Below are 27,320 nucleotides of genomic sequence, written 5' to 3' on the forward strand. Positions count from 1 at the left end.
TTTCCAACATGGATATTGTACCATTCTTTCACCTAGCCTTGACAATATTTCTTCCAGATGCTGCTGGAGAGATCAATTATTTGGCCTGACATTATGAACACATCTCTCTTTCTTTGAATTGCTGCGTGTATTTGCTTTCAAGGCCTTTTGTTATCTGTCTGCACTCTGTTATCATCTCTTGGTACAGCTCAGCATTGATACATTGACTCCTGCCTCCAAGGTTCACATGATAAGAGCTTCAGTTGTCCTTACATTTCATTTTGAAATATGCTTTTGTGTTGCCTTCTTTTCATTTAGCAGAAATTTCTGTCCAGTCTCATTATTTTCCACAAAATCATTTATTTGATATGATGCTTGCACAAAATCCTTGACCGAATTTGGGCCCCTAACTATTTGATCACTAATAATAATGTCCTCATTCCATCTCTCTGTCTATAGTTATAGATTCTGTTTCATTTTTTATTAGACAGAACCTGTCTTTTTGTTTGAAGTTTGTAAAACTTAAAATAATGAGGTTTTGATTCACAACTGTAGCTTCTGGTATAAATGGGAACACAATTAGTAATTACTAAGGTAGAAGAAGTATTACACAGATATATACTCCTGTGGGACATAGTAACCAGCTCCATAACACAAGATACTATTTTGAAAGCAAGGAATTACAAGCCTTTCACATCTATCTATCTATCTATCTATCTATCTATCTCTCTCTCTCTCTCTCTCTCTCTCTCCTCTTTCAAAATAATCTATTGCAACACTTGCCTACTTTCTGAATCACCTAGTAACAACTGAGAAAGCAGATAGAGAAGACTTCAAAACAAAGCTGTGACCCTATCCTAGATCGCAAAATTACAGTTGCATGTTTGGGTTTTTTTAATGTTATTAAAACATTTTTCAGGTTGACATCATATCAACACAATGGACTTGTTTTCTATGGATAGAGTATAAATACTACAGAATTCTAAAAGCTGGTATTGTAGGAGGCCTCCATCCACTTCCCCTAATTTTCCATGACTTGGAATTCAGACTTTATTGGATGTTATACTCACTTGAAGAGTATTGTAGCCATTTAATAATACACTACCATAGCTGTCCTAGAGGTGTATTTGTAGAGATGTTCATCTTAATAAAGCTTATGAATAAAAAATGGATGTGATTAATTATTTTTCAGTAAGTCTGCTAAGATAGAGAAGGGATTTTTTACTAATTCTAATGTTAGATTTGTGTAGACCTTTGATCCAAGGAGTGAGTACAGATGGAAGACAACATTTATCACTGTCATAGAAGTTGGGCTGAGAAAACATAACCATAACCAAACACAACAATGCAGGTGGTTCTACAAGACAAAAGTGGCAACCTATGCAATTTCATGAAAAGGGCAAATCAAAAGAGGTTCTGTATCTGTATTCAGTTTGGGAAAGAAAGAGACATTCTTCAGACTATAAGGAAATTAAAGGAAATATATAAAGGAAATTTATAAAGGAAAGCCCAAATCCTTTTGTAGGGTTTATCTTGCCTGTGTTTTGCTGCCTACATCTTAAGTATTTTGTGTAAGCTATTGTCTATGGCTCCCTGTGATAATCAATGTGTAAAGAGAGTGAGGGAGGCCTTCAGAAGCCAATTCATTCCACCTACAAGGTACATTTAGTTTTCAGTTTAAAGTACTATCTTTTTCACTTCACTATAGGAGGACATACATCTAGATAATAAACTAAATTAGATGTTTATTTTCAGGGCCATGAAGTCAGATAAAAAAGAATTTTGTTTTTTATCTGCAGCAAATTTAGATTAAATTTTGATCACAAAATCAACAATTGCAGTTTCCTCCAGTTCTCTCTTGCTCTATTACTTGCTATATTTATGGTTTAATACATACTTAATATGTAGTACATGCATGACATGTTCATTTAGTTCCAAGTACTGATACTGTATCACTGCTCTGCATTAACCGACTCATTTGGAGTCATCTCTTATGTCAGAACAGGCGCCTCATCATAATTTAAAACATATCAACTCTATGGCAGAGATCTGTGACTAACCCATGAAGTCATTCAATTTTGTACCAATGTGTCACTGCACTGTAGCCAATTACCCTCTGCCTTCTAATCTTCTGGAAAAGATATCTCAACCAGTTAAAGTCAATGAGATATGTATGCCTTGCAGGCATTATTTTAAATACTTCATTTCATTACTAAACAACCATGAAAAAAAACCAATTGGATTTCTTTTGAGAGGTCAAATAGGTAGTAAATTATGTTAATTGTACATGTAGCTAAGTTTTAAAAACCCCATCCGGAACATCTGTACCAGTGTGGTTAAGCTTTTAAAGGCCACACTCAGCAACAATCTAAGCAGGTGCAATGCTTGCTTGCATGTGGAATATCTATAAATGTTTTTAACAGATGTTGCCAAACATTGTCCTGCCTTTGCAGATGAACTACGGGAGTTCATGCTGGAAAACCGTAGGCACATGTGCTAAACATATTCAGTGGGACTACTGAATAAGTTTTCACTTCTGCATGGTAGTTTGCAAGATGGTGGTTTTGGTCTTCTTTCCAATTTAAACCCAGGCCATTACTCTTTGCTACAGGGTTGTATTTTAGGTTTTTTTTAAAAAAATATTAATAAGCAACTACTGGAGAGTTTTATACTTCTTCTTTTATAACCAGATGTCCTTTAGCTCATATCCAAAGTTCTTTTATTTTATGTGATTAAGGACTTTGAGTTTGCATAGCCTAAGGAAGCCTATAACAGTAAAGGAACAAATTATCCTGCAACAAGTAGAATACTTCTAGTAATTATTTGAGTCTATGTTTATTATTACATCTGTATCACTTACCTCTTTGCTTTAACCCTCTTGATAATAAAAGCTTGAATGCATTTATAAATTAACTGAATGCACAGACAGAATACAGATCAGTAATGTACTCACTGAGGTGTCAAAATCAGCATCATCTGGTTCAGCCTAATGCTTAGTGTGTCTGCTGAATATTAATGCCTTCTACATGAAGAAATTATGTAATTTATGTGGTTTACATTTAATTTAAAAAATTCTTGAAGTAGCAGTTTGTATTAGAGGATGAAAAAAATGTCTTAGATAAAATCATAATCAAATCAAATATTTGTCTCAGATCTAAATTAAGTTTGTACCAGAATACTTTTGAATTACCATTTGAAATCTTAAAACCAAAAGAAAATAAGCCTATTTTCTGACTTTATTATTTGATCTGAAGAAAATTCAAACTACACACACCAGCTTAGTAACAATCTACTAAAAAATCCCTTCATCTAGGTGACTTCAAGGGAAGTAAATGAAGATGGCCTTGAAATATGTGATGCCACCCAAGTAGTTCGGTCATACTGATTCCCTCTGTGTTATCATGACATGTCCACCCATAAAAATTTGTTCCTATTAAAGATGGAAAAGTTTTAGGATTCACACTAGGGTAACAACTTTTATAGATTTTCAGGCACTGTAGTCTTTCATGTAGTTTCACACTTATATGTTCGCACATCCTTGTATAACACCCAAGTATATTTATAACCATTTTATCAGTTAAGGAAACAGAAGCACTGAAGAGCAAAACAGCTGGCTTTAGATCAAAAAGATTCTAAGACTCAATGGCAAATACAAGGCAGGAACAGAAAGCCAAATTGGCCACAGTCACTCTTATACTCCAACCACCTGGCCAATTCCCAGCTTCATGCTGTAAGATATTCAACAGGTGACATCTATCTGCACCCTTCTAGAAGCCTTTAGTGACACAAAACTGAACCATAGAAACTATCTCTGTAAATGATTTTCAGAATGGATCAGCAAATTAAACCATCAACCATTTTCCATTATAGAACACTTGTATGTTTTCAAATAAAAAGTTACACTTCATAGTATATATTGAACTGGTGAAGAACTGTTTACCTTCCAAGTGGAAAGTCTCAAACTCTAGGATCACCAGTGACTGTGGTCCCTGATCTATGATATAACTGCAGTTCAAATTGTTATCATACTGACTAGGGTAGTTAGGGGAGACAATACGACCTCTTGGGCTGGTGAAATTTGCTCCGCATCCTGCAAAGAGAAATAAATAAGATACAGTTATAAACCAGGTGATAACATCATTCTGGTTTTGCAGTGAGAAAATGAATAATGTACACAAGGGTCTCATCTCTCCTTAAGAGGCTGGTCAAAAAATAGGGAAAGTAGCATATATCATGATGGCAACAGTAGGTCTTTGACACACACAGAGCAGTGGTTTTGGGCAACAGCAAAATCTTCCCGCCTACAGCCTCACACAGTATCTCGGAGCATCTTGGATGAGATCAGGCCACAGCCCCTCAGCCCACTGACCAGAAGGACACAGCACTTATGGGTTTGGAGTCTGCACACTTCAAAATCTCTACGGACATACAAATATAGCTGAACGTGATGGAGAGTTATTGGGGTATATCAGGAGTTTACCCTCATTTGAAGATGCCCATGGCAGCCCAAGTGGTACCATTCTTGCTCCATGCCTGACGGCCAGGTGGATGCAGTCGGCCGTGGGGCATCTCTGGGTTGCTTTGTTATATATGCAGAGGCAGGAAAGGTTTGCTGCCCAGAACTTGTCAAGCACACAGAACATTTTCATTGAGCTCCTTCTGAACCTAATGACTTGCATGGCCTTGAGGTGTCTCTTTATTTTAAGGTGCAGGCTTAAACGAGTGCAGTGCACAGAGAAATGCTGGTATAAGTATAGAAACAGGCATGTGAAGCCTGCAATTGTCTCCACTAAGAGGTTGTTAGTTGTTCCTGACAACATTAATGCAGACATTATAAAAACAAAAGCAGTTTCAGTTCAGAGTTCTGCATACTTCAATAGTGACATCCTCTAAGCACTTAATTTCTCACTGTTTTAATTTGAATACAGTGAAAGTGGTTTCCTTTGGCAGAATCCTACAAAAAAGTAACAAATAACCAACAGCAATTGAACACTACCTCCTACACTGCTGGTGGGTTTGACCATCACAAAGCACCTGCCATGGTTAAAGAAATTGAGAGACTACCCAAGAAATGCCGCTTGAACTACATGAAATACAAATACAACAAAGCAAAGCAAAAGAAAGAGCACATGGTGAGGAGTCATTTCTTCTCCTGAGAGCAGTGTATGTAAAGGGCATAGGCTATATCATACATGTGAGAAATTACCACAGTTTCAGCATGTGCCTTGAAAAGAAGAACAGAGAAAAATTCTAAAGGAAAAGCATATATTCTCCTTTTTAAGAAGATTATAACTTTAGCTTCCAAGCAATTTAACTACAGAGAAACAAATTCTTAAAATGTAAAGACTATTCATTTCTTTTTGGCACACTGAAAAAGCAAAGGTGGCTAAGAATAACTACAAAGTTGTAGCTGCATGGAGCATCTTTGGGAACTCCAACACTGGAGAACACAGTAGTTCCATTGCATTCTGTATGAAGTTTACTTGTTTCTTGGTTTCAAAAGCTGGGCAGAGGCTTCAAAGCTTTGTTAGACTCAGGTCTGAATTGCTACACACAGATCAAACTAATCCAAAATGGACTAATAGAGCAGCCATCTGGGTTTAATGTTACTTACTGCTTATGAAAGATGCAGAGAAACCTATCCCGGGAGCATCCTGAGACTGAAATACTGTAGTTATCACATTGTTTGGAGCAACAACAGGATCAGGAGCTGAACTTCCACATCCTGTGGTTAACAAAGCTGCTGCTTCTTCATCATTTCCTCTCCACACCTGACAAACCCAGAGTGGAAATGGTTTAGTGCTTTCACAGCCCATGTAGTTTGTGGGAACTCACCAGGAATTGTATATGCAATTGTTCTTTCCATAGACTTAAGGTAAGATTTGTCTCATACTCAGTCTTAGAGATCTAAACTGGAGCTAATCATTCTCTCTTCAATCTACAGTCAGTGAAGACAAATAGACTTCAAGGAGTCAATCAGAGAGAATAACTTGGGTTGCCAGGGTCCCCTGAAGGGCATCTGGAGGTCATTTGCCTCAACCCCTGCTGATAGCAGAGCCAACACAGATCAGATCCATGGAAACAGAGAAAAATATTTTATGCGCATCATTACCTACTTATATTTTGTCTCTGCTAATTTATCGCCATACGCCCTATGAATATGAATGTATGTGTATAGGATGAAGTAATAAACGTAATCCTCATATTATTCATAAGTCAGTAAAAAACAAGGTGCCATGCTAGGATAATGTAGAGGCATCAAACTTGAAGATCTGGATACTTAATATCTAGTCTCACTAATCAAAAATTATTCTCATTTTTGTTATGCTGCATTCACTTGTTCAATGACAAGTATCAAATCATGTAGAAAATTAACAAAATAATATCTCACAAAAAATATAATAAAGAAAAATATACTTTTTTTTTTTCTTCAGCTGTACCATTAGCCAATTTAAGTTAAATCAAACCATTCATTCAAGAGGCACATGCAGGTTTAGGTAGGTTTTTTAAGTGAAACCCACTTCACATAATTATTTAAACATGTACTTGAGGCTCACAGCTTAAGCACTGAATTTCAACACACATATAAAATTAAACATAGGCATAAATGTTTAATGTTTCTGAGTGCTTAAATAATTTCCTGAATCAGGATGTTTATTGCCAAGAATTTAAAACATCTGCATTAAGAAAAAAAAAGATTAAAAAATTTACTCTAATAATAAATCTATTTTTCATTGATGTGTTTGAACAGGTTTTTTTTACTGGTATTTTAAACAAAAAAAATGTATTACAAACAAATAATATTTTATTTTTAAAATAATGTGTTTGAAAGAAGTTTAGAGGAACTAGAACAACCACACAAAATTGAGATTGCTTTAAGCAGCCATCCTAGAAAGGGTTAGCCAAGGGTTAGTGTGCAAGTGTAGGCCTATGAATCACCTCATTCATCTGGCCAGGTGCTTGAGGCAATGGGTGCTCAAAGGATTAATATAAACAGTCTATGGCCTGGCCAAGAATTTGCAAAGTCACTATTGATTTTGGATTCCTCTTTTTTTTAGCTGCTCAGATTAGAATGAATGGAAGAAACTTATACCTCTTCCACACTTTTTCATATCAAGACACCTTTATACATCTCAAATTGGGCATTTAGAAATGGAGGCAGACATCCCAAAAAATTTCAGATTATTTCCTATGGAGAAAATCTCCAATTGACATAGTTTTGACCATGTCATACAGGAATGTTTAGAAATTAAAGCACCTTTAATGGCGGTATTAAGCTTTCGTATTAGTGAAATTAATTGTAACCTATTACATCAACTAATCAGTGGAGGCTATGAAAAGGAAAATCTAATAGTATTTTTTTTTTCCACAACCTTAAAAATGAGTGCAACTGTGATTTGTAAGTGAGTAGGTATAGATCAGATGTACAGCTGCTCAAGCCTTCCTACATGTTGTCAAATTATGTTTGCCCTTTATTTCAAGTGGGAGTTGTACTGCTGTGGAGAAAATGAGCACAAAACCACTGAATATATGCCAGATGCCTGAGAAGAAAATTACACTGAAAAATTCAAAGCATGTCCACTCCATTCTATTGCTTTGAAAACAAGAGGCTCTTGATAACCTATGAAAGATAAGAATGCTATCTTTGTTTTTTTGAGATTAAAAAAAGAAGGATTAGTGCAACTTGGACAGTTTAGGCACTTATAAATAAGTTTTGTAGAATTATAGTGTCACATTCCTGTTTTCTAAATCACTGGAGTAATTGAAAAGGTCTTTTCATTACACTATATTTTCTTGTTATTTCCTAGTCATATGTACATTTTTTTCATATTTTTGATTTTTGGGGCAGCGTGTAGGGTGATGAGATCCTGCTGGAGGTGGAACCTCAAGAACTGCTAAAAATTAAAAATATATACAAGCCAGTTCTCAAGGCATACAGAAAATTGACTGTATTGGTACAAGGACTTCAGTTTATATTCTGAATTTTGTGCATTGACAATCTTAACCATGATGATTGCAAAACAGGATTCTGGAATCCTGACTTGTTAAAGCACTGCTCTGTTGATCTAATGCCCACAATTACTTTACCTTCACATAACTGCTCTGGCAGCTTCCATTGCTGTCTGGAATCTGGAAGTTACTGTGGAAGTTCAACTCCAGGTGTTTGCTTTCGTGTGTAATGATGGTCCAGGAGCATCTGGTGTTCATGGGAAAGTTTTGAGGCCAATGAGGAGACTTGATCATACCATTATCTGAATGAATGATTCCACCACATCCTGGAAAAAAATAGCAACAGGTGGGAGAAATGATCAAATATTTCCTGTTGGTGGCAGCTTGGAATGGCTGCTTGCTTCTGTGGCTGCAGGAGTGAGAGAGGAAAGCCCTGACACCCATTCAGACTTCATTTATCCCTCTTTTAATTAATTTTCCTTCTCCCACCCTTGCAGCAGAGAGGTGGTTGCACTCTAGAGAAAGTCTCCATTTGTACTGCCTCTAATTCACAAGCTCCTTCTCCCTACCAGTTGATACCTTTTTGATCTGGTCCATCTATATACTCCTAACAATTAGAAGTGTGAATTGCATAAAGGAGAGTAAGGGTCAGAAATACATTAATTAAGAGCTTCTCCCAAGGCTGTGCAGGTTCCTTCCCACACCCCACAGCATGCACATCATGACTGGCAGCCATTCAGAAAAGTACCATAGGGAAAAAACCTTAATCTACTGCTGAATCCTTTCTTTTTTGTTTTCCTCTCTCTGCAACATGCGATTATTGCAGTTCCACATGTGATTCTGCTCGAGCTACATCCGCTTACCCAGGGCAAAATGGTGACTTCTCCAGCACAGGCAGCCCTGTGGATCTCAGCGGGATTATGAAGTGGGCTGAAAAACATGCCTTTAAAAATTGCTAACAGATTCATTTATAAGGGGGAAGATCTGGTCATGGCTCTGTGGCAGCTCGTGTTCTTATACATAATAAACTTAGTTAATTTGAAACATACTTGCAAATACCAGGCCAAGAATAATTTACTAGGGCTATTCATACACTACTAGCAACCCATTATTATTTCAGAGACAATGTAGTAAAAGGATGACTAAAGAGCAAAAAAAGGTTTATAACATTCTACTTTCTTTCCTCTTAATTAAAAATATATCTAATTAGTTTTAAAAAGAAGATTTTAATTTTTGTTCTTCTGTGTTAGAAATGGGTAGAAGGGTATGAGGCCAAATTTTGCTCACACATACGGAATGTAAACACAGAGATTCTCCATGAACAAATGAGAAGAAACCTGAGGAAAGGAATCCAGGCGTAGAAAAAAAAGAATCTCCTTTTACAGAGAGAACAATGACTGTGAACATTCCGTGTATACTACATCATTGAAGAACAGCCTTCCTTGGATATGAAGTCCCAGTGACAACAGGGAAAAATGTCAAAAAGCTGCTGAAGTGACCATGTATATTCATGCAAGCACAGACTATTGATATGTTTAAAAAGACACTCCTTCAACCGACGGTGTGAATACTGTCAGGGCATCAGCATCTGCCAGAAGGTCTGCAGCTGGTGACATGAGGGAACACATTTTCAGCTCTGTACTGAGGTAGGGAGGCGCAATGAATTCTGCCCTGTCACCAGCCAGCACATCCACACTTGCCTTTGGTCACCTCCTGAAGGACAGTATGCAGACGATGAGCTGCCTTTTTTGTTGTTTGTTTTGTGGGGTTTGGTTGGTTGGTTGGGGTTTGGGGGGAGTTTTGTTTGTTTCTTTCCTTTGTGTGGAGTGGGTTTCTTTTGTTTGTTTGTTTTGTTTTTAATCCAGAGAGATTATAATTTCAAGGGAGGGAATGTACCAATTTGATCTTGCATGTGTACCGCCTTCAAAAGTGTACCAACATTTCCACTGAAGTGGAAGAGTTTTAGGCCTTTGTTGCACGTGTTCTTTGAGAAGTTCTGTCTGTCTCTGAATTTTGAAACTGACCTCTTTCTAGTTTCAAGTGTTTAAACCAAATCAAACTGTGAAACAATTATTATTCAAGAAGTGAAATTTCTCATAGTCACTGACAATAGATACCACTGCTGGGAGGAAAATGGGCATGGTGACAATTTACAGACATCAAGAAACTGCCAGTAGGAGGCTTAAAAAGCACAAAATCAGTCTAAATTTGATTTTTTGTAAGATCAGACAACCCTGGTTTAATACTTGACTTTTTTAGTGCTAGCTTCTCTCAAGAATGCTGGAGACGTTGGCATGTATTTCTTTTATTCTTTAATGCAAATTTAACTAAAGACAAGAATGCTATTTCTTTTGTGGTTGAAAAGTCTTACATGGGCAGAACGCACTGCTATGTTAGACTTGAAAAAAAGTGTTTTTTCTCTTACCTAGAGATTCTGCTGTCCACGTTGCATAAAAGCCACCTCCTTGAACTGAGTGATCAGAGTTAAAGATCACTACTAACTTGCTGGAGCCAGACTGAATAGTCCCAGGGGACGTGTTTCCACAATACTTCCCTATGACGGGAGACCCAGGAGAGCCACCGTTCAGGATTGTAACAGAGTCCCACTTACAAAGCGAATGACGTTCAACGTGGAAGGCTGTAAAAGTGAGCTGCGACACACAAAAGCAACATTCAGGAGCTACCACCAGCCACACCAACAGAGAGGTTAGAGCAATTACAGCCAGATCCCATGGTCATTCTAGCACAATGATTTCTGGGTGTGCTCAGAAATCTGACCCTCACTTCACCTGGATGCTTTCCTGCAAGTATTGCCTGGAATCTTGCCACAGTAAGTAACAGCAGCTACTTAGCATGAAGAAATAAATGGAAGAGGAATGCACAGGTTAAAAACTGGCATTATTGGGGCCTTATCATATGTTTGAAGCTCAGTATGTGCCTCAAAACTGTCTTCAGTATGCAAAGCAGTTGAACCAGTTTCCTGTTCTCGTGAAATCTGAAGTTACATGTTCAAATACAAGTAGCTATTTAAGCAGAAAGCCTTGGATTTTTTTTCTTATTTTTGAATCAGAATACTTAACAGTTGCTAAAAATAATGCTCGTTTCCATTAAATGTGAGAGAAACAGTTGCATGGTTGGCTCCTATAGGCCTGGATGCATCACATGAACTGGGCTGTGCAGGCAGCTTCTGACCCTGTCTCTCTCCCACACTGATGCCATTTGTCCTTGGAGTGATAAGCACATGGGTGGGATTTCCAGCTGAAGGATTTAGGTTGCCGATCCAGTAGACTTCTGGATTTGTTGATGTTGAAATACTGATGTAGACTAATGACTGCCTGGCCTTCTCCCAATAAGGTTTTTTTTTTTGTGGTTTTGTTTGTTTGTTTGTTTTGGGTTTTTTTTTTTGTTGTTGTGGTGGTGTGGTTTGGTTTGGTTTTTTGGTTTGTTTTTTTTTGTTTATTTGTTTGTTTTTTACCAGTTCCAGGATTGGGATCTTTGTGGAAAAGTTTAGCAAATACATAGTACTTCTTCCTATAACTTTTGTGCGTATTAATTTCCAAAATAACTCTGCCCGAGTCAAAGACTAAGTACAAATTTAGTTCAAATGGTTTAAGTTTGAAACTGTCCCAGCAACTGAAACTGGCAGCTTATACTGGAAAAGGTTAGTCTGCCTTCACTGAGGATGCTGCTACTCATACTTTTTAAAATAGAAATTTACTTCCATCTGATTAAGATTAGTTCTGCTTTAAAAAACGATGGGGATTAAGAAGAAATTTTGTGTTTTACCAAAACAATCCTGTATTCCCTGAAGTTAGTACCTAGGCAGTGATCAGAATATCATGCAGCAGAATAATTAGGACTATGGATTTGTATTTCTAAGAAATACCTTTGTAGTTTTAAATAAAGAAAGCAGGACAGGAAAATTAGTGAAAGACATTACATATTAAAATCTGCAATGTGTTTTTACAAAATTGCTTTTCAGATATTTTTCTGACCTAAACTACAAATGTTACTGATTGCATCTATTTTCCAAAGGATTAGTCAAATAAGTCAGCAAGTGCAGTTTAGCACTGCTTGATCATAAAGGTGCTTAAGCTAGTCTCCCGGTTCAAGAAAGTAGCACCTCAGGCAGCCCATTAATATCCCATTAATTGGGAAACAAGAGTAGCATCTCATTGATGTAGTTTGTACCAGCAATCATATTATATTCCAGACTAACCATTAAAAGGCACAAGTAAGTTCCTAGTGGCTTTTAACTTCTACAGAGATGAAAAATCTTCAGCCTCATGTTTATTCTCATCATAGTGAGAATACCCATGCATATCTAATAACATGAGTTATTTTAGTATCCTAAACACAGAAAATTTAAAGGAGAAGTCAGTGCTATGTTTTGAAGTCAAGCTAGACTAGGATACTTCTGGTTGTCAAAAAGCAGAATCTAGTTTGGTTGTGTTATCTTTATTTCCCCCTTTTTCTTAGGTAAGGCTGTTGGGGAGATGTTTCATTCCTCCATATTTCTGATGTTCCAAATAGTCTCAAACCTGTTCCTCAAGACTCAGAGGGTACCTCTCACACTGCCAGCTGCACACATAATCATGGCATTGTGTTACTCACAGTGATGGTGTGACCTTCAGGGGCTTCCAACAACCAGGAGCAATGATTCATGTTGCTGTAAGGCTCTGGGTAGTTAGGACTGGAGATGACTCCACTTTCACCTGACTGTATACCACCACAGGCTGAAGAAAAAGAGTGACATTTGAATACAGTTTAGGAACTGAACACTATAATCAAATGACTGGAACATTATTCAGCTTGTAATAGTGCTAAAACATAATCAAGTTGGACTGATATAAGTAAGAATGAACAATTTATCTGGGAAAATCCAAGTTTTAAAATCTTTGTCATTGAATAGCCAGTAAACAGATGCAATGACCTTAAAACTTCACATTTATGCTGATACTTAATATAGCTCTGCAAAGCCTTTGCCAGCTGACACTTAGAACTGCCTCTTCCACCTTATCTTCCATTTACTTATCTCAGACTCCTAAGCAAACGGGTGCCCTTCTTGAAGCAACACAATCAAGTCAAAAACTTGCTGACGTGTTTAGATAAGCACCAAGGCTAAATCCAGCTCTGACAGGAAGAACAGTTGCGCTGGCATGTAAATGGCAAAGTGGTGTAATTTGCACTGATATGGCTTTTAGTGGATTTCAAAATGAGTGCGAAGGTTCAAGCAGCAGAATTCATTTCAGCCATGCTAGCACTCTGGAGGCCTATTTGAAGTAAGTCAAACTTGGCTGTTGTTACCTGTTACACCCTTATTCCCAAGAGCAGCCAGCTGTTCTGAGTGTTGCACTGCATTGCAGAAACTGAAATGTGGTTTGAGGAATGGGAACACTGAGGCAGAAAATAAATCTGAAAGTTCAATTGCTAGCATATGTTTGCTTTAGATGGATATAAATAGTGCCAGGCACTGTGTAACTTTGGAGGACCTCTTTGAGGGTTGATCCCATAGTGTGTATTTTCAGTATCACCAAATGAATGGCGACATTCCCCAGAAGTGCCTCAGTTAGCATGGCCAACACTCTATCAAGCCATTTACCTTCAAACATGTAATGGGCCAAGAATCCTTTATCTTCTGTGTTTCCATCGCTTACAAAATGTACCCAGATCTGGGAGGCAGCTATAACTAGTGGCACAGATGGTGCAGCCTGACCACAAAGTCTGGCTATTAGCTCTCCATCAGCATCCCCTGAGCAAAGAAAAAAAAAAAGAAAACATACTTTTTGAATCTTAAAAGAGCTACAATAATGTAAAGGAATATATGGGACAAAAATGCATGTCATTTTGTTTTGACTGGAAAACAGAGAGAAGTACATGTCACAGTTAATTACTGATTATTTGTTTTGAGTGTAGGTAGAATGCTGCAGTTCATTGCTGGGATCATAAATCTCAACAAAGAGAAAGTTCTTTCCAAAGCTGTATTAATGATTCTTTTAATATCTTGGCCTCCTTCTCTCGTCTCTCTGCCCTCCTGCACACTTTCATTTTGTATGACCCATCAGACCTGAGAACACAGGAAGTGCCCCAAAACTGTAGACATTTTGGGGCAGAGCAGTGGGAAGAGGTGGCCCAAGGACTTGATTGCATGGGATCCTAATAAGCCTATGTGTTTGTGACATCCTCATTAAAGTCAACAGGGGTTTTGAGTTTTCTACCATATAGGGATGAGCTTCATCCATGAACAAGCTGTCACTGCTGTATTAATAGTGAGCATTTCTTTCCTAGGGAGCTCAATATACCGTTCTCTGTACAGCAAATAAAATGCCAGCATTTATTCAAATCATTGAAACCTAAAAGAAAGCACAACGCAGGCAGTTGCACGTCTGTGACACTGAATGTTTGCTCACATTGGTGTAAGCTCTTACACATCACATTGGTAGAAGTATCAGTTTCTGTTTATTACTGATATATTCTCAGCAAAAAGAGAATAACTGTAATAGTGTTCCTCACAACATCCAGGCCATGCCGTTCCTAATTTAGCTTCTCTAATAACACCAGACTGATGGTCTTAAAAGTCTCCATTCAAAACCAGCTCCTTGCTCCATGCAGAGTGACAACCTGCTCTTGTGAAGAAGGCAGCAGAGCAGGAGGAAGAAATTATGGGCACTTTTCAAAGGTCTTTCACAGTTATTTCAAGTAATGAGGCTGAGTAACTTCAACTTACTGTCATATACAGTGACACAGCCACCATTTGAAATGTCTTGAAGCACAGCGATAAAAGGTACATACAATAAAATTCTATTCATGTAAATTACACAAAGAAATGCTAAAACCTGTCTTGTTAACATGCCCTGAATTTTTAGCTTTTTCCTTTGATTGCATTGCCTGGAGGCCTGAGGTTCACAATGAGGTGAGAATAGTGAGAACTGATGAGTAATGGACCAGATATGTTTAATTATTTCTTTCTCTGATTTCTCTTTATATTATTTCCCAGCTCAGGTGCACAGTTGGGAGGAAACTGTTACACTACGCAGCTATGCATGCAAACCAATACTATATAATCAAGAGCTCTCATTCAAATGAAAGCAAATGAGGATGTAACAGATTCCTGCTGTCAATCCCCCCAACCTTTCAGAAACGATTACCTGGTAAATTAGAACCTCCTCTCTCTGGGACTCACAGATACAGCCTCTCAGTGAAGAAGACAGCTGGAACTTTCATACTACACTTGGCATTGGCTGAGTGACTTTCATATGACATTTCCAGTTGCTTGTTCATGCAGATAGCTAAAGATGCTCAAGTATGCAGGGATATTACTGGTGCATTAATCCTGTGATTGCTTTTACTTTCAGTGCTTTAGTCTGTATTTTGTAATGCAGTCTTGCAGAAAATATGGATTTGTTTTTGGAGAATCATCTTATAGAGTACAAAAGTAGGGTATAAAGTGGGTATGCAGGCCAGAGGGCATGAATAATTAAAGCATTCCTCACTCCTGCTGTCCCTGGAGATATTTCAGGAGCAGGGAGAGAATGGGCTATGTACCAAATGAATAGTTTTGATGGGTCCAGTTTTTCCTGACTGCTATCTTTCAAGGGAGATGAAGTGAAATTCATATTGTCACTTGTAAAAAGAAGAGACAAGTGTGTACTGCAACCACCAAAACAATTAATTCCCCCAAGATAGCTATCCAGTTTTCCATTTTCTCCCCTGAAAGAAAGAGTGACCAAATCCATGCATCCATTGCTCTAGCAGTGAAATCCCACTCCTGGTCTAGGAGACACTACAACAGTCACTCTTTGCAAATACATATGAACAAGATTTGGTACAAACATAGTTACTCAACCAGAATCTTGATGAGCTTTATCCATTCTCCTGCTGACCATACAAACCTATTCGTAACTCTAGGTAGTCGTATTTGCAGTCCTGGTGATGTTCCAAGTGGAAATCCTCGAAAGACACATATATGGATGAATTATAGTGGGAGGGGTTTTCAATGGTCCATTCACAGTTCAGGTTACTTGTGTAATTTTTGATGCCATCATAACCAGGAGAAGAGAAATTCCCACCTGCATGTCCCATCAGGGTTCCACCACAAACTGCAGAAACAAAATATAATTTATTTTAAAACAGTAATTATTATTGTATGAAGAGAAATCTTGTCCTTGTTTATTCAGATATGCTCATGTCAGCAAGCATATGTGTTGATTAGACCAAACTTTTTCCATCTTCTTCCTATTTTATCATTTACTACTGTATACGAGATAATTCTTGCCTCATGTCCTGGAATTTATTGGTAAGACTTTAAAAATATGTGTAAAGCAAAGAAACAACTATTTTGCATGGTATCAAATAAAAAAAAAAATGGTAGCACTGTCAATACAACAAGTATTATTTAACTTTTTGATAAAATCCCACTGCAGCTCCAGTTCAGTGTTGCTCAGCTCTACTCATTGCCTAATTCTAGACTCAGGAGAGGATTTTTCTGGAACATACCCTCAAGAGCAGTACACTCGTGCTACAGTAGGGTGCTTTAGGGGGAGCTGGAAAATTAAGGTCAGAAGACTCAAAGCTGCAGTAATAAGGCTCTGCCAGCTGCCTCCTCTCTGGAGGCTGAGCTTGCAAAACTAGGTTAGCTGCACTTTCACAAGCTACAATAAATTAATTATCCCCCTGAGGAATAAGGAAGCACTTGAATTATTCAATTTGTCTATGGCACTATGCTTTTTATATCTTTTCATGGAATAAGGCCACTTCAGACCATTTCTTACTCAAGACTAAGTACAAACCAATAAATCAGTAGTGAGAGTAAGGACTGTGATCCATAACAGAGGTTGCTCTTTCCATTTCAAATTTGACATAGTCACATGAAGTCCATTACAACCAGACCTTCTCCATTTTTTCAAGTTCTTTCAGTTAATCAAAGATATACATCTACTGCCATCCAAAGATGTAAAAGAGAAAAAAAAAAGGTACCAAAGTTTTGTTATCTGTTTAAGTAATTTTTGACATGTGCCAGTACTTTATGTATGTAATGAGTCACTGAAGATCAATCACTTAATTTAAAAACACACATTACCTGCATCTTCACTAGATGTGTATGAGACACTGAAGCCTCTGGTTGCGTGGGACATATCTGTCACCAAAATGACTTTCATTGTGTTGCCAGAGGATTTCACCTCAGTGCCTGGATTTACCTCACCACACAGCTTGGCCAGTCGGGGAGAGTTCTGTCTGATGCCATTGTAAACCTGTTGAGTCAAAATAAGCTATTATGAGATCAAAATGCAGTCTCAAGAGCATCTCCTGTATCATTTAACAGTGCTTCACATCTTTGATATCAAGACAAGGTTCATTGATGTCCCTCAAAGGAGATTAGTTCCCAAATCTATTCAAAACCTTGGAACAAACTTCCATTTCCTTGAGTGGATGAGGATCTGAAGGAAAACATAAAAAATACCTTATATATTTTAGGGAAACATAAGCATATTCCCTCTCTCTCTCTTTTTTTTTTTTTTTTAATTTCTAAAAACAGAAACTGAAATAGTTTTATCAGGAAAAATGCTGTATTTTAGCTCAATATTTATATATTCAATCATTAGTAATACTGGCTACTGATCATATTAATTCTATTTGAAATTATTGTCTTTGTTTTCTTGTTAAAGCCAACATCAGCTTTATCAAAATCTCCTCCAACATATTGAGTGTTGGTGGGATTTTTTGTTTAATTAAAATGTTTCACTTTTTAGTGATCCAGAGGCTTTTTGTTCAGTTTCTTTCATAGAACCTTTAGTCTAGGAGCTAATTTCCTTCTTTTTATTACTATGTCAGCAGTGCAAGTGAGGCAGAAATGATGCTTCCCACTGAGATTTGGAATATGTTAGTGTTGAAGGCACAAAAGCTGGCAGGACAGATCTTCCTTTAAGAGATCATTACTTCATTAATCGATAAAAAGCCAGCTCCCCAGGGTCTGTCTAAAGCATCTGTGAAGGAAAACGGGAGAAATATCATCTACAAATCACAATGGAGAGCTACTTCACCCCCTCACTTGTGCACAGGCTGGCTTCTGATCATGATGAAGTGAATTCCTGTGTTTGCACTGCTAATCTGAACAAAGGGAAAACTAAATTAGGTCTCCTATTCTTGCAGTTTCATAGAGAAATAGTATTTTTGAGGCATTTGTACATCTGATCAGGTCCAGTTCTGTGTGCCAGTTTATTTTTTTTTTCCTTTACTAAATAACAAAAAATCTAAAATAGCCATGATAAAATAACCAATATCTATATTTGTGGGGATGAGGGGGGATAAAGAGGTAACATTTCCTGGGGTTTCCCTATCTTTCTGTCAGAATATCCAAGGTCCAGCCCAGTCGTAGCCATTTGTTGCAATCTCTGGCTTTTTCTTTCCCTCTTTTTTTCTTTTTTTTTTTTTTTCCTTTTTTTTTTTTTTTTTTTTAATTAACAACAAGCAACAAGAGAAGTAACAACCTCCAAAGTCTAAAGAGACTGACTGATGGACATTGTGTCCACAAAAAAGAGACATTGAAAGGTTTTAAAAACCCCAGAGCTTTTCTCCATAATTGATAAAGAGCCAATTCCAATGATTTCTTCAAGTCCTTCTCTCTTGGACCGTAATTTCAAAACAAGCAGGTTAGTTTAGACACCCTACAGAGCTAATTTTCTCTCATTTACCTGTTTTTGCCAATTAAATTATTATTTGTCTTAAAACCACATATAGACCTATAAAATGACATTTCAGCTCTATTACATCAATTAATGCTCCTTAAAGGGATTAGGAAGAGAATTTTCTGCCTTCATGCCCAACACTCACAGCCACATAGTCTGACGAGCACCTCCAGTGTTCTTCAGTTTTCATGTCATTGAAGGTTAGAGTCACACGTCGGCCTTCTTCCACTGTGATCCTCCATTCACACACTCGATTATGTGGGTATAGGTTGGGATAGTTCGGTGAAGTAAAGGTTCCAACAGGGGCAGTAAAATCCCCACCACATTCTGAAATACCCAAATATTGGGACACTTCTTAGAGTAAAACATTGTTTATAGAGTTATAGAAAACAACAACAAACAAAACCAAAACAAAACCAAACACATTAATAACGGAATAAAAAGAGATCCTGAGAGGCTGGTCTGATACCCCTATCCTGTCCATACGTTTGTCTGAACAGCTAAGTTCCTGTCAGTCTTTATCACTCAGCCATAAATGTAGTTGAATATTAATTGACCATAGCAGACCCTTTTATTCTAATTATTAACATTTCCTTCTCTGAATGGCTTGTGCCAGGCTTCAGAAGCCTGAGTGACCCACAGACTTTGATATCAAGTGATACAAGCCTCTCATTCTGGCAGAACTGAGAATTTTCTGCCTTTCAGATGACTGGACAGACCTACACAGAATGAGCAGGTCTTAGAGTGGGTAATGATGAAGCATGTGCTTTTCCTCTGCTGGTTAACAGAAGCAGACAAAAAGCTTTCAGGAATTTTAACCAACACTTTTTTTGTACAGTTATTTTGTGTTTTTCTTATCTTTGTTATGAAAATCAAATTGTGTTCTGAGGAAAGAACACTAAAGGTCTTGGGTACAGAGTGCCTTTTTCTTCTGAGACTAATGGTATAAATTTGCCATGTTACACTTGGTTTCCTTTTAAAATACAGATATATAATTTAATGGAGTGCAGTGGGAGACTTACTCCCTTTCCTCACCCTCACAGACTCCTGCAGAATAGTGTGATATGTGTCTCCACCTGCATCCTGCATTAAATTTTTGCTAATACAGTTTCTCTTCTATAGTTGCATAACAGGGTCCTGGAAGTGGAATAACATTATTTTGGAGTTTGTTTTCCCCTCTGTTATTTTATTGCAGAAGCAAACACAAAAAATAAAGAACCTTTCAGATGAGCATTTAAATTAGCTGGAAGGAGTTAAGAAGGGTTGGCACAAGATTTTTCAATACCACGACCACAAAGAATTTCTGAAAAAGTAGCCATGTTTTGACAGGACAAACATTGCATGGGCACTAAAGAATGTGAAAGAGAAGTGTAAAATGGGAATAGGTCTTTGTCCTTAGTCCTGATCAGAGCAGCCCTTTGAAGTCATTGTGCTCAGGACAAGAGGCAATGGGCAGAGTCTGAAATGCATGAACATATGAAAACACCTTTCACTCTGAGGGCTGATTAACACTGGAATATGTTGTCCCGAGAGGTTTGGGAGTCTCTATCCCTGGAGACATTCAAAACTTGACTGGCCCCAGTCCTGGGCAACTTCCACTACCTGACCCTGCTTGAGCAGGGGTTTGACTAGCTCACCTCCAGAGGTGCCTTCCAACCTCAGTGGCTCTGTAGTTCTGTGATTCTGCTTAAAATCTATTGGATAAAACCTATTTGGTTTGGGGAGATTTAAGCATATCACTCACCTCAGAGGGACAGACTAACACAAAGGAAAATCAAAGCTTTTATTTAGCTTCCACCTTAGGCATGTGGGGAGGGCATCCCTGGACTGCTTGCTGGAGGAACCAGGTATAGAAGAGTGTGCTTCATTGTGTGAGACCTACCACTGTCAGTAACATCCATTATAGCGAGAGACTCTTTGCCTCTCACAGTTTCAGTTTGGCTAAGTAGTGATCAGAGAGCTCTATTCATACTTCCCTGAGTTTAAATTTAAGAGCAAATTCACACCACTCCAAGAATAATTGATTTAAAAATATGTGCTGTATTAGTGCAGTTTTAGTCTGTGGTAGATGTTGCTTCCCTGGAAGTAACTTTCAGCCTTACAAATCCAACCTTCAGTACTGGAATCAAAGCGCAGTCTGAATCCTCGGGCATTGACTGATCCATCAGTGACAAACTTGATGTAAGCAAAACTGTCAGAGGTGTCCACAGCATCAGGGAGGGTGTTACCACAGTATCTGCCCAACAAATTTCCTGAAAAAATCGAATACAGAAAGACAATTTTATATCCATGTATTATTTACATTTTTGTTGAAGTATCACTTTCCATTTCAACTGAGCAGGCATGAGTAAACTAGTAAAATAAAGTTATTGCTGGGAAATGGAAGGGTTTTGTTTGCCTTTGCTTCAGCAAACAAGGTAGACAGAAGCAAATACTGTGTATTGAAAAGGCTCACTGTGTGTACCAAAAGGAAAAGCTTTCAGGAGCCTCTGGAGAGATTTCATAGTAGTACTGGGGAAGGGAAGACAAACACTGAAATAATTCTCAGACCAGAAGCGTTGTATTCTCGGATCTCCACAAAGTCATTTGTGCACTCAGAGGAGTTTTGAATATCTAGGCCTTCTAGCCTGATGGTAAGATAGTGGCCCCTGGGACCCTGCAGAAACCATTCGCACAGCAGGTTGTCTTGATAGTGAAGCTCAGGATACCCCGTGCTTTCAATGATGCCAGTTTGTCCTGTCACTGTCCCACCACAGGGAGCTGCAAAAAGAAGAACATTACTTACTTGACTGAAGGCCCTTGGAGCAATGACCTTTCTCCTAAACGAGATTTAAAGCTAAAACACAACTGACTTGTTCTCTAACTATGGTAATAAAACAGGAGTTACCTTCCACTTAAAAATACTCCACAGTCTCCTCCTAATTCAACTGGTCCTAGTTTGTTATGGATTTGTTTTTCTGTTTTGTTTTTGTGTCTTTTTTTTTTTTTTTTCTCCACACACACCCTTCCATTGTAAGCATCCTTTCTTCTCTGTCATCTCTCTTATGAATTTGGATAAACTCACAGGTTTCAGGGTCTATATGTAACCTCTACTCATGCCTATTTTACCAGAAAATCTTGGAAAGCCATATCAAATAATTATAAGTGAATTTAGTTTGCTAAATGTGGATGTAATTTTTTTTGCAGCTGACCAAAGCTGACTGCTAGTTTGGGCCTACAGCTATGGTTCAGACTCCTCTTTCCTGCAGTCCCTTCCTGTTCACATTCCACTCCTTGTGGTGCCTTGGTAAGTGATCACTGCACAGTTTGGGAAAAAGCTATTTATTTTTATTTTTTTTCTCTCTGAAAACTCATTTCTCTGTGCTACCTGCAAACATTAGTTCATAACATTAAGGCCTACAGCAAAAAATATTCCCAGGTGGAATTTATTGGATTTTACAGTGTATTCTGTGTGTCTGCCAGTTACAATCTTTTTGTGGCAATAACAGTTCTGTTCATACTGTCTGCGCTTCTGAGTGATCCCTGCTTTGTTGCAGGGTGACTGGAATAGAGCTGAGATACTCTAAATCTGTTATGGATAGATATAATTGTGGCTTCATAGGCTAACAATGTTTTCTTGCAAGTTGTTTCAGTTTTCCCATTCAGAATAGCACACTATATTGACTTAAGTGTTTGAGATCCAACACAATCAGCAAGATTCCATTTAAAGCAATATAGCCCACTTTGCCTTTGAGTCCTAGATTTCCTATATGAGTGATACTAATATAATAGCTGCTATTCTTTCAGGATTATTACCATTATCAAAACCAGAAAAAAAAGCATGTTTCCAAATCTGATTAAAGACTATTCTTCATTTAATTTTAAAACTTTGCCAGTGCTTTCTAATCCTGTTTTTGCAGCTTGAGAGTAAATAATTTTAAAGTATTTCTTTTCCCAGCTGACAAATAATAGTACTTACTATTCATTCCTTTTTCAGCCCATTGTTGTGATGCCCATTTATCTAACAGCATTGTTACCATAGATTGATTTACATTTACATAGAGAAGCTCCTAATTTGTTCTTCTCCTGCCAACTCTCTGCTGACCTTTGCATTCCCCTTCAGGCTCCCGCTCAGGAAAGTGACACTAATTTTTTATGCTGAAAATCAAATCATGTTACATGACTTTATCCATGTTGACCTTTTTTCTACTGGCCCTTTGATAATTTGGCAAGAGGTTATCCAGTCTCTGTTTCACTGCTGCAGACCTGTGAGCTCTTTCCTGTTCCTATTTCAATAATTTTCACCTCTTGCTAGGTGCAGAACATGCTGATGTTAACCTATCTGATGATTCTGATGCCTTAGCTCTAACATTAATTGAAAGAGGTACATATCTGTCAGTCCACCTCATAAACGTGATTTAAGCCCCATTACAAAAGCCTGACATTTGAGACCACAATTTTCTCTAAAATCAGATCAATTGATAAATGCATACATTACCAATGGAGTATTTAGCATTGAATCCTACATGTGCGGCGCTGCTGTCAGACCTGAACCTCAGGTACATGGCAACTCCTGAGGATCTCTGTGAGCCTGGCATCAAACCTCCACACAGCTTGGCAATGATGGGGGCAGTGGAGTCGGCGCCGTCACGTAGCTCTAGGTAACTGGAAGTGCAGCTGGGGAGGAGAGAATTTTCTATTCAGTGTATGGCAGTAATCTTTTGAACCTATTTCAGTTTGTGCACAAAGCCATGAAGCTGTAGTGAATTAGATAAGTTCCCATGTGATATGACCAGGATAGATTCAAGCAGTTCATAATTAATGATAGTTATGCAATATTTGAATCAAGAAACATTGAGGAAGATTCATCCCAAGCCTGGACTATGATCAGGCAGAAGCAAGCCTGGACTATGATCAGGCAGAAGCAAGTCCTGGGGAGGGCTGTGAATGGCACTGATAAGTAGTTGTGATCATCTTTAACATAATTTTTTTGGCAGTATTCAGATTCAGCAGATATTCCCTACTAAGTTCCATTGATGGCGTTTGAATTAAGGAATAGATATAAGACAGATGAAGTGAATAAAAATTCAAATATGGGGGTTTACTTATGTGAGCAAAAATCTTAACTAACAGTTTTGTCCTGGGAAGCCAGACAGAAAAGACACTTCTGGGATTCTCCATTCTGTACCATTTTTTCTGGACATGGTCTCACAGGTGAGGCTCACCTTTGCTGTGCAGAGGTCCAGTCCCAAATCAATTAAATTATATCAGCTGGAAACCAGATCTTGTTTTATGATTCAGACAGGGGGTGCAAAACAGGTAGACCCATTGCAAATCAGGACACAGGCAATGGAGCAGGGAGACAAATTGTGGTGGCAGTAGGCCATTGGATTTAAAAGCACCTGATAATCAAAAGGACTGAAAATCTGAATGGGAAAGGGTTAGAGGGCACAGATTTCATAGGAAGCACCTTTCTGGTGGATCATCACGGTGAAGCATCATGGATGCTTCCTCTCTGCCTGTTATTATATACTAATTTCTGTCATACACTGCAAGGTCCTAGGAATGTGTAACTGTGGCCTGATAGCTTCAGTGATCTCTCTCAAAAGTTTCCTGACCACTTTAACTATAAATCTGGAAGTGCACTCTGGGAGGAATTAGGGAAATTAACAGGGAAGGAAGAATCAGAATGGAGTCTCTGAAGAAACACAGGCAAAATAACATGAATGTATACTTCGGTGAAGGTTCAATGTAAAACTGATCTTCGAATTGCAGCTCTACTGCATGTCCATTAGGAGCAGTTATGGTCCAGACACAGTCAGTATGCGGAGGATAATTGCTCGGATAGTTGGGGGAAGATGTATATCCACTGGGGTTGAAAGCATCAATGTAAATATTCCCTCCACAAGCTGGGAAAGAAAAGATCACCAATAAAACAGCAACATGTTAAGGAAATGGGTGAGGCATCAAAAATATGAGTTATCACTATATTCCAACACAATTTCCTTTCATTGTCATTTAATTACATTAAAACCAAATGCATTTTACTGCTTACTGTGGGAAAACATTCTAATGCAGTAGGATCTTATGTTCCTGTGCTCCTGCTTACTTAGTTCTCCTCATTTCTAAATGTTCAGGGCTATGGATTAAACTGCTACTAGTTCTTCCTTGAACTGCTTCTAAACTTTGCAGGAAACTTATTTCTTGCCTTGTTCCTGCCTCAGTTCCCAAGAGCTAAAAAGCCTAGAAGTCAGATGCATCAATGCTTCTGTGAGTCCTTTACCACTTCAGCCTTCCAAAAATTGAAATGTCTGTTTGAGGTGATAATGAATGTGTGAGGAATACCAGTCAGAGCAAACATAAGGATTTGTTCAGGTCCAGGTAGGATAATCCTACAAAAATATCTTTATTTTGATCAGAACCTTTATGTGAAAAACCCCAACTATATTCTAGCAATACTGGTTTAACATGGAGTTTTAGTCCAGTTTTATAAATTGAAGTGATAGAAATACTATGGTACAGCTTCACCCATTCTCTTCACAAATCCGCTACAGTAATACTAAGAATAATTCCTTGTGGCAGCAGGGAAAAATAGACAGAAAATAAGCACTTAAAAATTTGAGTGGAGTGACAGATTGCCTTAGTTGTGTTTAGTTACACTGTTTAAAGGTCTCCTGTTGTCTCAAGTGGCATGTGTCATGAATACAGTGGAATAACTACAAATGCCAAGTCCCTGATTTACCCCTGGGACCTGAGTCTCCATTTCTTTTCATTCTGTCAAAGAATGTTCTCTCTGGCAGGGAATGTTATTTTTGTAGCTGAGATTAAAACTTGTGAGAAATGTTATTGCCTTTCTAGACACACCACCCTAAATCATTCCTGACATCATTTAACACTTGTACTGGGTAGTACATGCTCAAAATAATGTTATTGTTTCCGGGTTTTATTTCCTTTCCTGTATGAATTTTGAACATCTCTTTCTAACTTCTTTGCCTCTTCCCTGCTAAAGGGTTCCCCACAAGTTTCTTTTGTTTTCTTTGTTGTTTGTTTGTGGGTTTTTGGTTTTGTTTTGTTTTTTAACTTGAACATCTTCAGGTTCCATGACCTGGAGCCAGCTCTCTTTAAAAAGGAGAAATTTGAGAGTAGGATCAGAAGTCATGCACTGAAGAAGGAAACAGGACATTTTTACAGACATCTGATTTTAACAGGGCTGGGATTTAAAACAAGAACCTCCTTTAAGAGGACAAACTCCAAGTTATATCCATTGAGTTGCATAATTTAGGCTTCTCTCCTAGACTTACCTAGGCTCTTAGCCTCGTATTCCAGCTTGAACCCTTGACCCTCATTCCTGCTGTCAGAGATGAAGTGGACAAACAGCTGATTGTCTGTGGTGTACATGGTGGAGACAGGGCTGCTTCCGCAAAACCGTCCATTCCCTCTTCTGGACACCAAGGGTGGGGCAGCATTATCTAAACCATTCTTCAGCTAGAAGAGAAATTGCTAATGTCACTCAAGCAAACATCCCTGGAATGTAAACTTCAAGCACACACCATCTTAATGCTTCCAGCCATGGAGGAAAATAATAACCTGGTGATTAATTCATGCACAGCAATAAATAAGAGAGAGTGACAGAAATAATCTCTGTGGTATTTCTCTTTGGTGTTTCTAGCCCCTGAAAACCTGGGCTGACTTTCTGACACTGAAATCTATAAGATTCAGTAGCTTTAATAGCTTTGAGGATTTGCTGACCCAGCCAATAACCTCACCTCTACATAATCTCCGAGGCTGCAGGAAGTATCCTCACTCTTAATCTGGAAAGGTGGTTCAAAATGGACAGCAATGACAAATCCAGAGGTTACCACTACACGCCAGGAACAATTCAGATTAGGAGCATAGTCTTGAGGATAGTTGGGGGATGTTATCACACCCCTGCTTGTGTGCAAATAGCCTCCGCAACCTAAGGAAAAAGAGCAAAGAAAAAAAAAAAAAACATTAGCATCAACTGTTCATGTATTTACCTAGAGAAAAAACCTGTCTCCTAAACGGAAGATGTGACAGGTAAAAGCAAATGTTGAAGAAAGTGTACGAAGAGTTGAGGGGTACAGAGCAACGCACACAGTGAATGATCTCCCAGATAGAGGCTAGCAGATTGCAAGATGACACACACCAAACAGCTTGGCAGTGAGACTCAGTTCCCAGACTTAACAGACGAGTAGCAGTCAGCTGTGCCAAGGACCTCCTATGGCACCAGCATATTGTCACCCTGTCTGAGTACATTGTTTCTGGCCATGGACCAAACCACTGTCACCTACTCAAGCTGCCAGTCAGAAAAACTTCCCCTGGCTGCCTGTTGTTATCATAACACCTTCCTTGGTGCCTCAACTTATTCAGGAATCTGCTGCCATGCTCGGGTGTATGTGGGAGAAGTGCCACTGGAAGCTGCTGACATTCCTGCTGGAACTTACAGAGCTTCCTGCATCCATCTCTCAGTTTTGTGACTGTGCTTTCAGTCATTTATTTTCCTCTCTCAGTTGGGCATTCTTTTACTTTTCAGCTGAGCTGTTACAAATTTAGGCGTACACTTTTCTTACTTCTGGAAAGTGACGGGTCTGGTTGAATCACACTTTGTTGTATTATATTGGTAGGAAAATAACAAATTTTACTTTTGCAGAGTCAGACATTTCTTAATGTGTATTCATGAGATGTGAATAATTAGTCTGTGTGATA

General features: G+C 38.3%; 1 protein-coding gene across 1 annotated transcript in view; it reads right to left on the reverse strand.

Moving 5' to 3' along the window:
• Positions 1-27,320, reverse strand: part of CUBN (cubilin) — a gene marked incomplete at both ends in the record, with an annotated part of 142,108 nt that overhangs the window by 24,434 nt on the left and 90,354 nt on the right. Inside the window, 15 exons of the mRNA XM_080338517.1 lie at positions 3,920-4,069; positions 5,594-5,750; positions 8,068-8,255; positions 10,355-10,580; positions 12,544-12,665; positions 13,532-13,681; positions 15,822-16,028; positions 17,009-17,180; positions 18,760-18,941; positions 20,726-20,866; positions 21,165-21,374; positions 23,092-23,270; positions 24,328-24,502; positions 25,895-26,078; positions 26,360-26,550. Of these exons, the coding sequence (XP_080194643.1) occupies positions 3,920-4,069; positions 5,594-5,750; positions 8,068-8,255; positions 10,355-10,580; positions 12,544-12,665; positions 13,532-13,681; positions 15,822-16,028; positions 17,009-17,180; positions 18,760-18,941; positions 20,726-20,866; positions 21,165-21,374; positions 23,092-23,270; positions 24,328-24,502; positions 25,895-26,078; positions 26,360-26,550 (2,634 nt within the window). The remainder of the gene's footprint in view (positions 1-3,919; positions 4,070-5,593; positions 5,751-8,067; positions 8,256-10,354; positions 10,581-12,543; positions 12,666-13,531; positions 13,682-15,821; positions 16,029-17,008; positions 17,181-18,759; positions 18,942-20,725; positions 20,867-21,164; positions 21,375-23,091; positions 23,271-24,327; positions 24,503-25,894; positions 26,079-26,359; positions 26,551-27,320) is intronic.

Source organism: Nesoenas mayeri (genome assembly GCF_963082525.1).
Source record: "Nesoenas mayeri genome assembly, chromosome: 2".
NCBI classification, from domain to species: Eukaryota; Metazoa; Chordata; class Aves; order Columbiformes; family Columbidae; genus Nesoenas; species Nesoenas mayeri.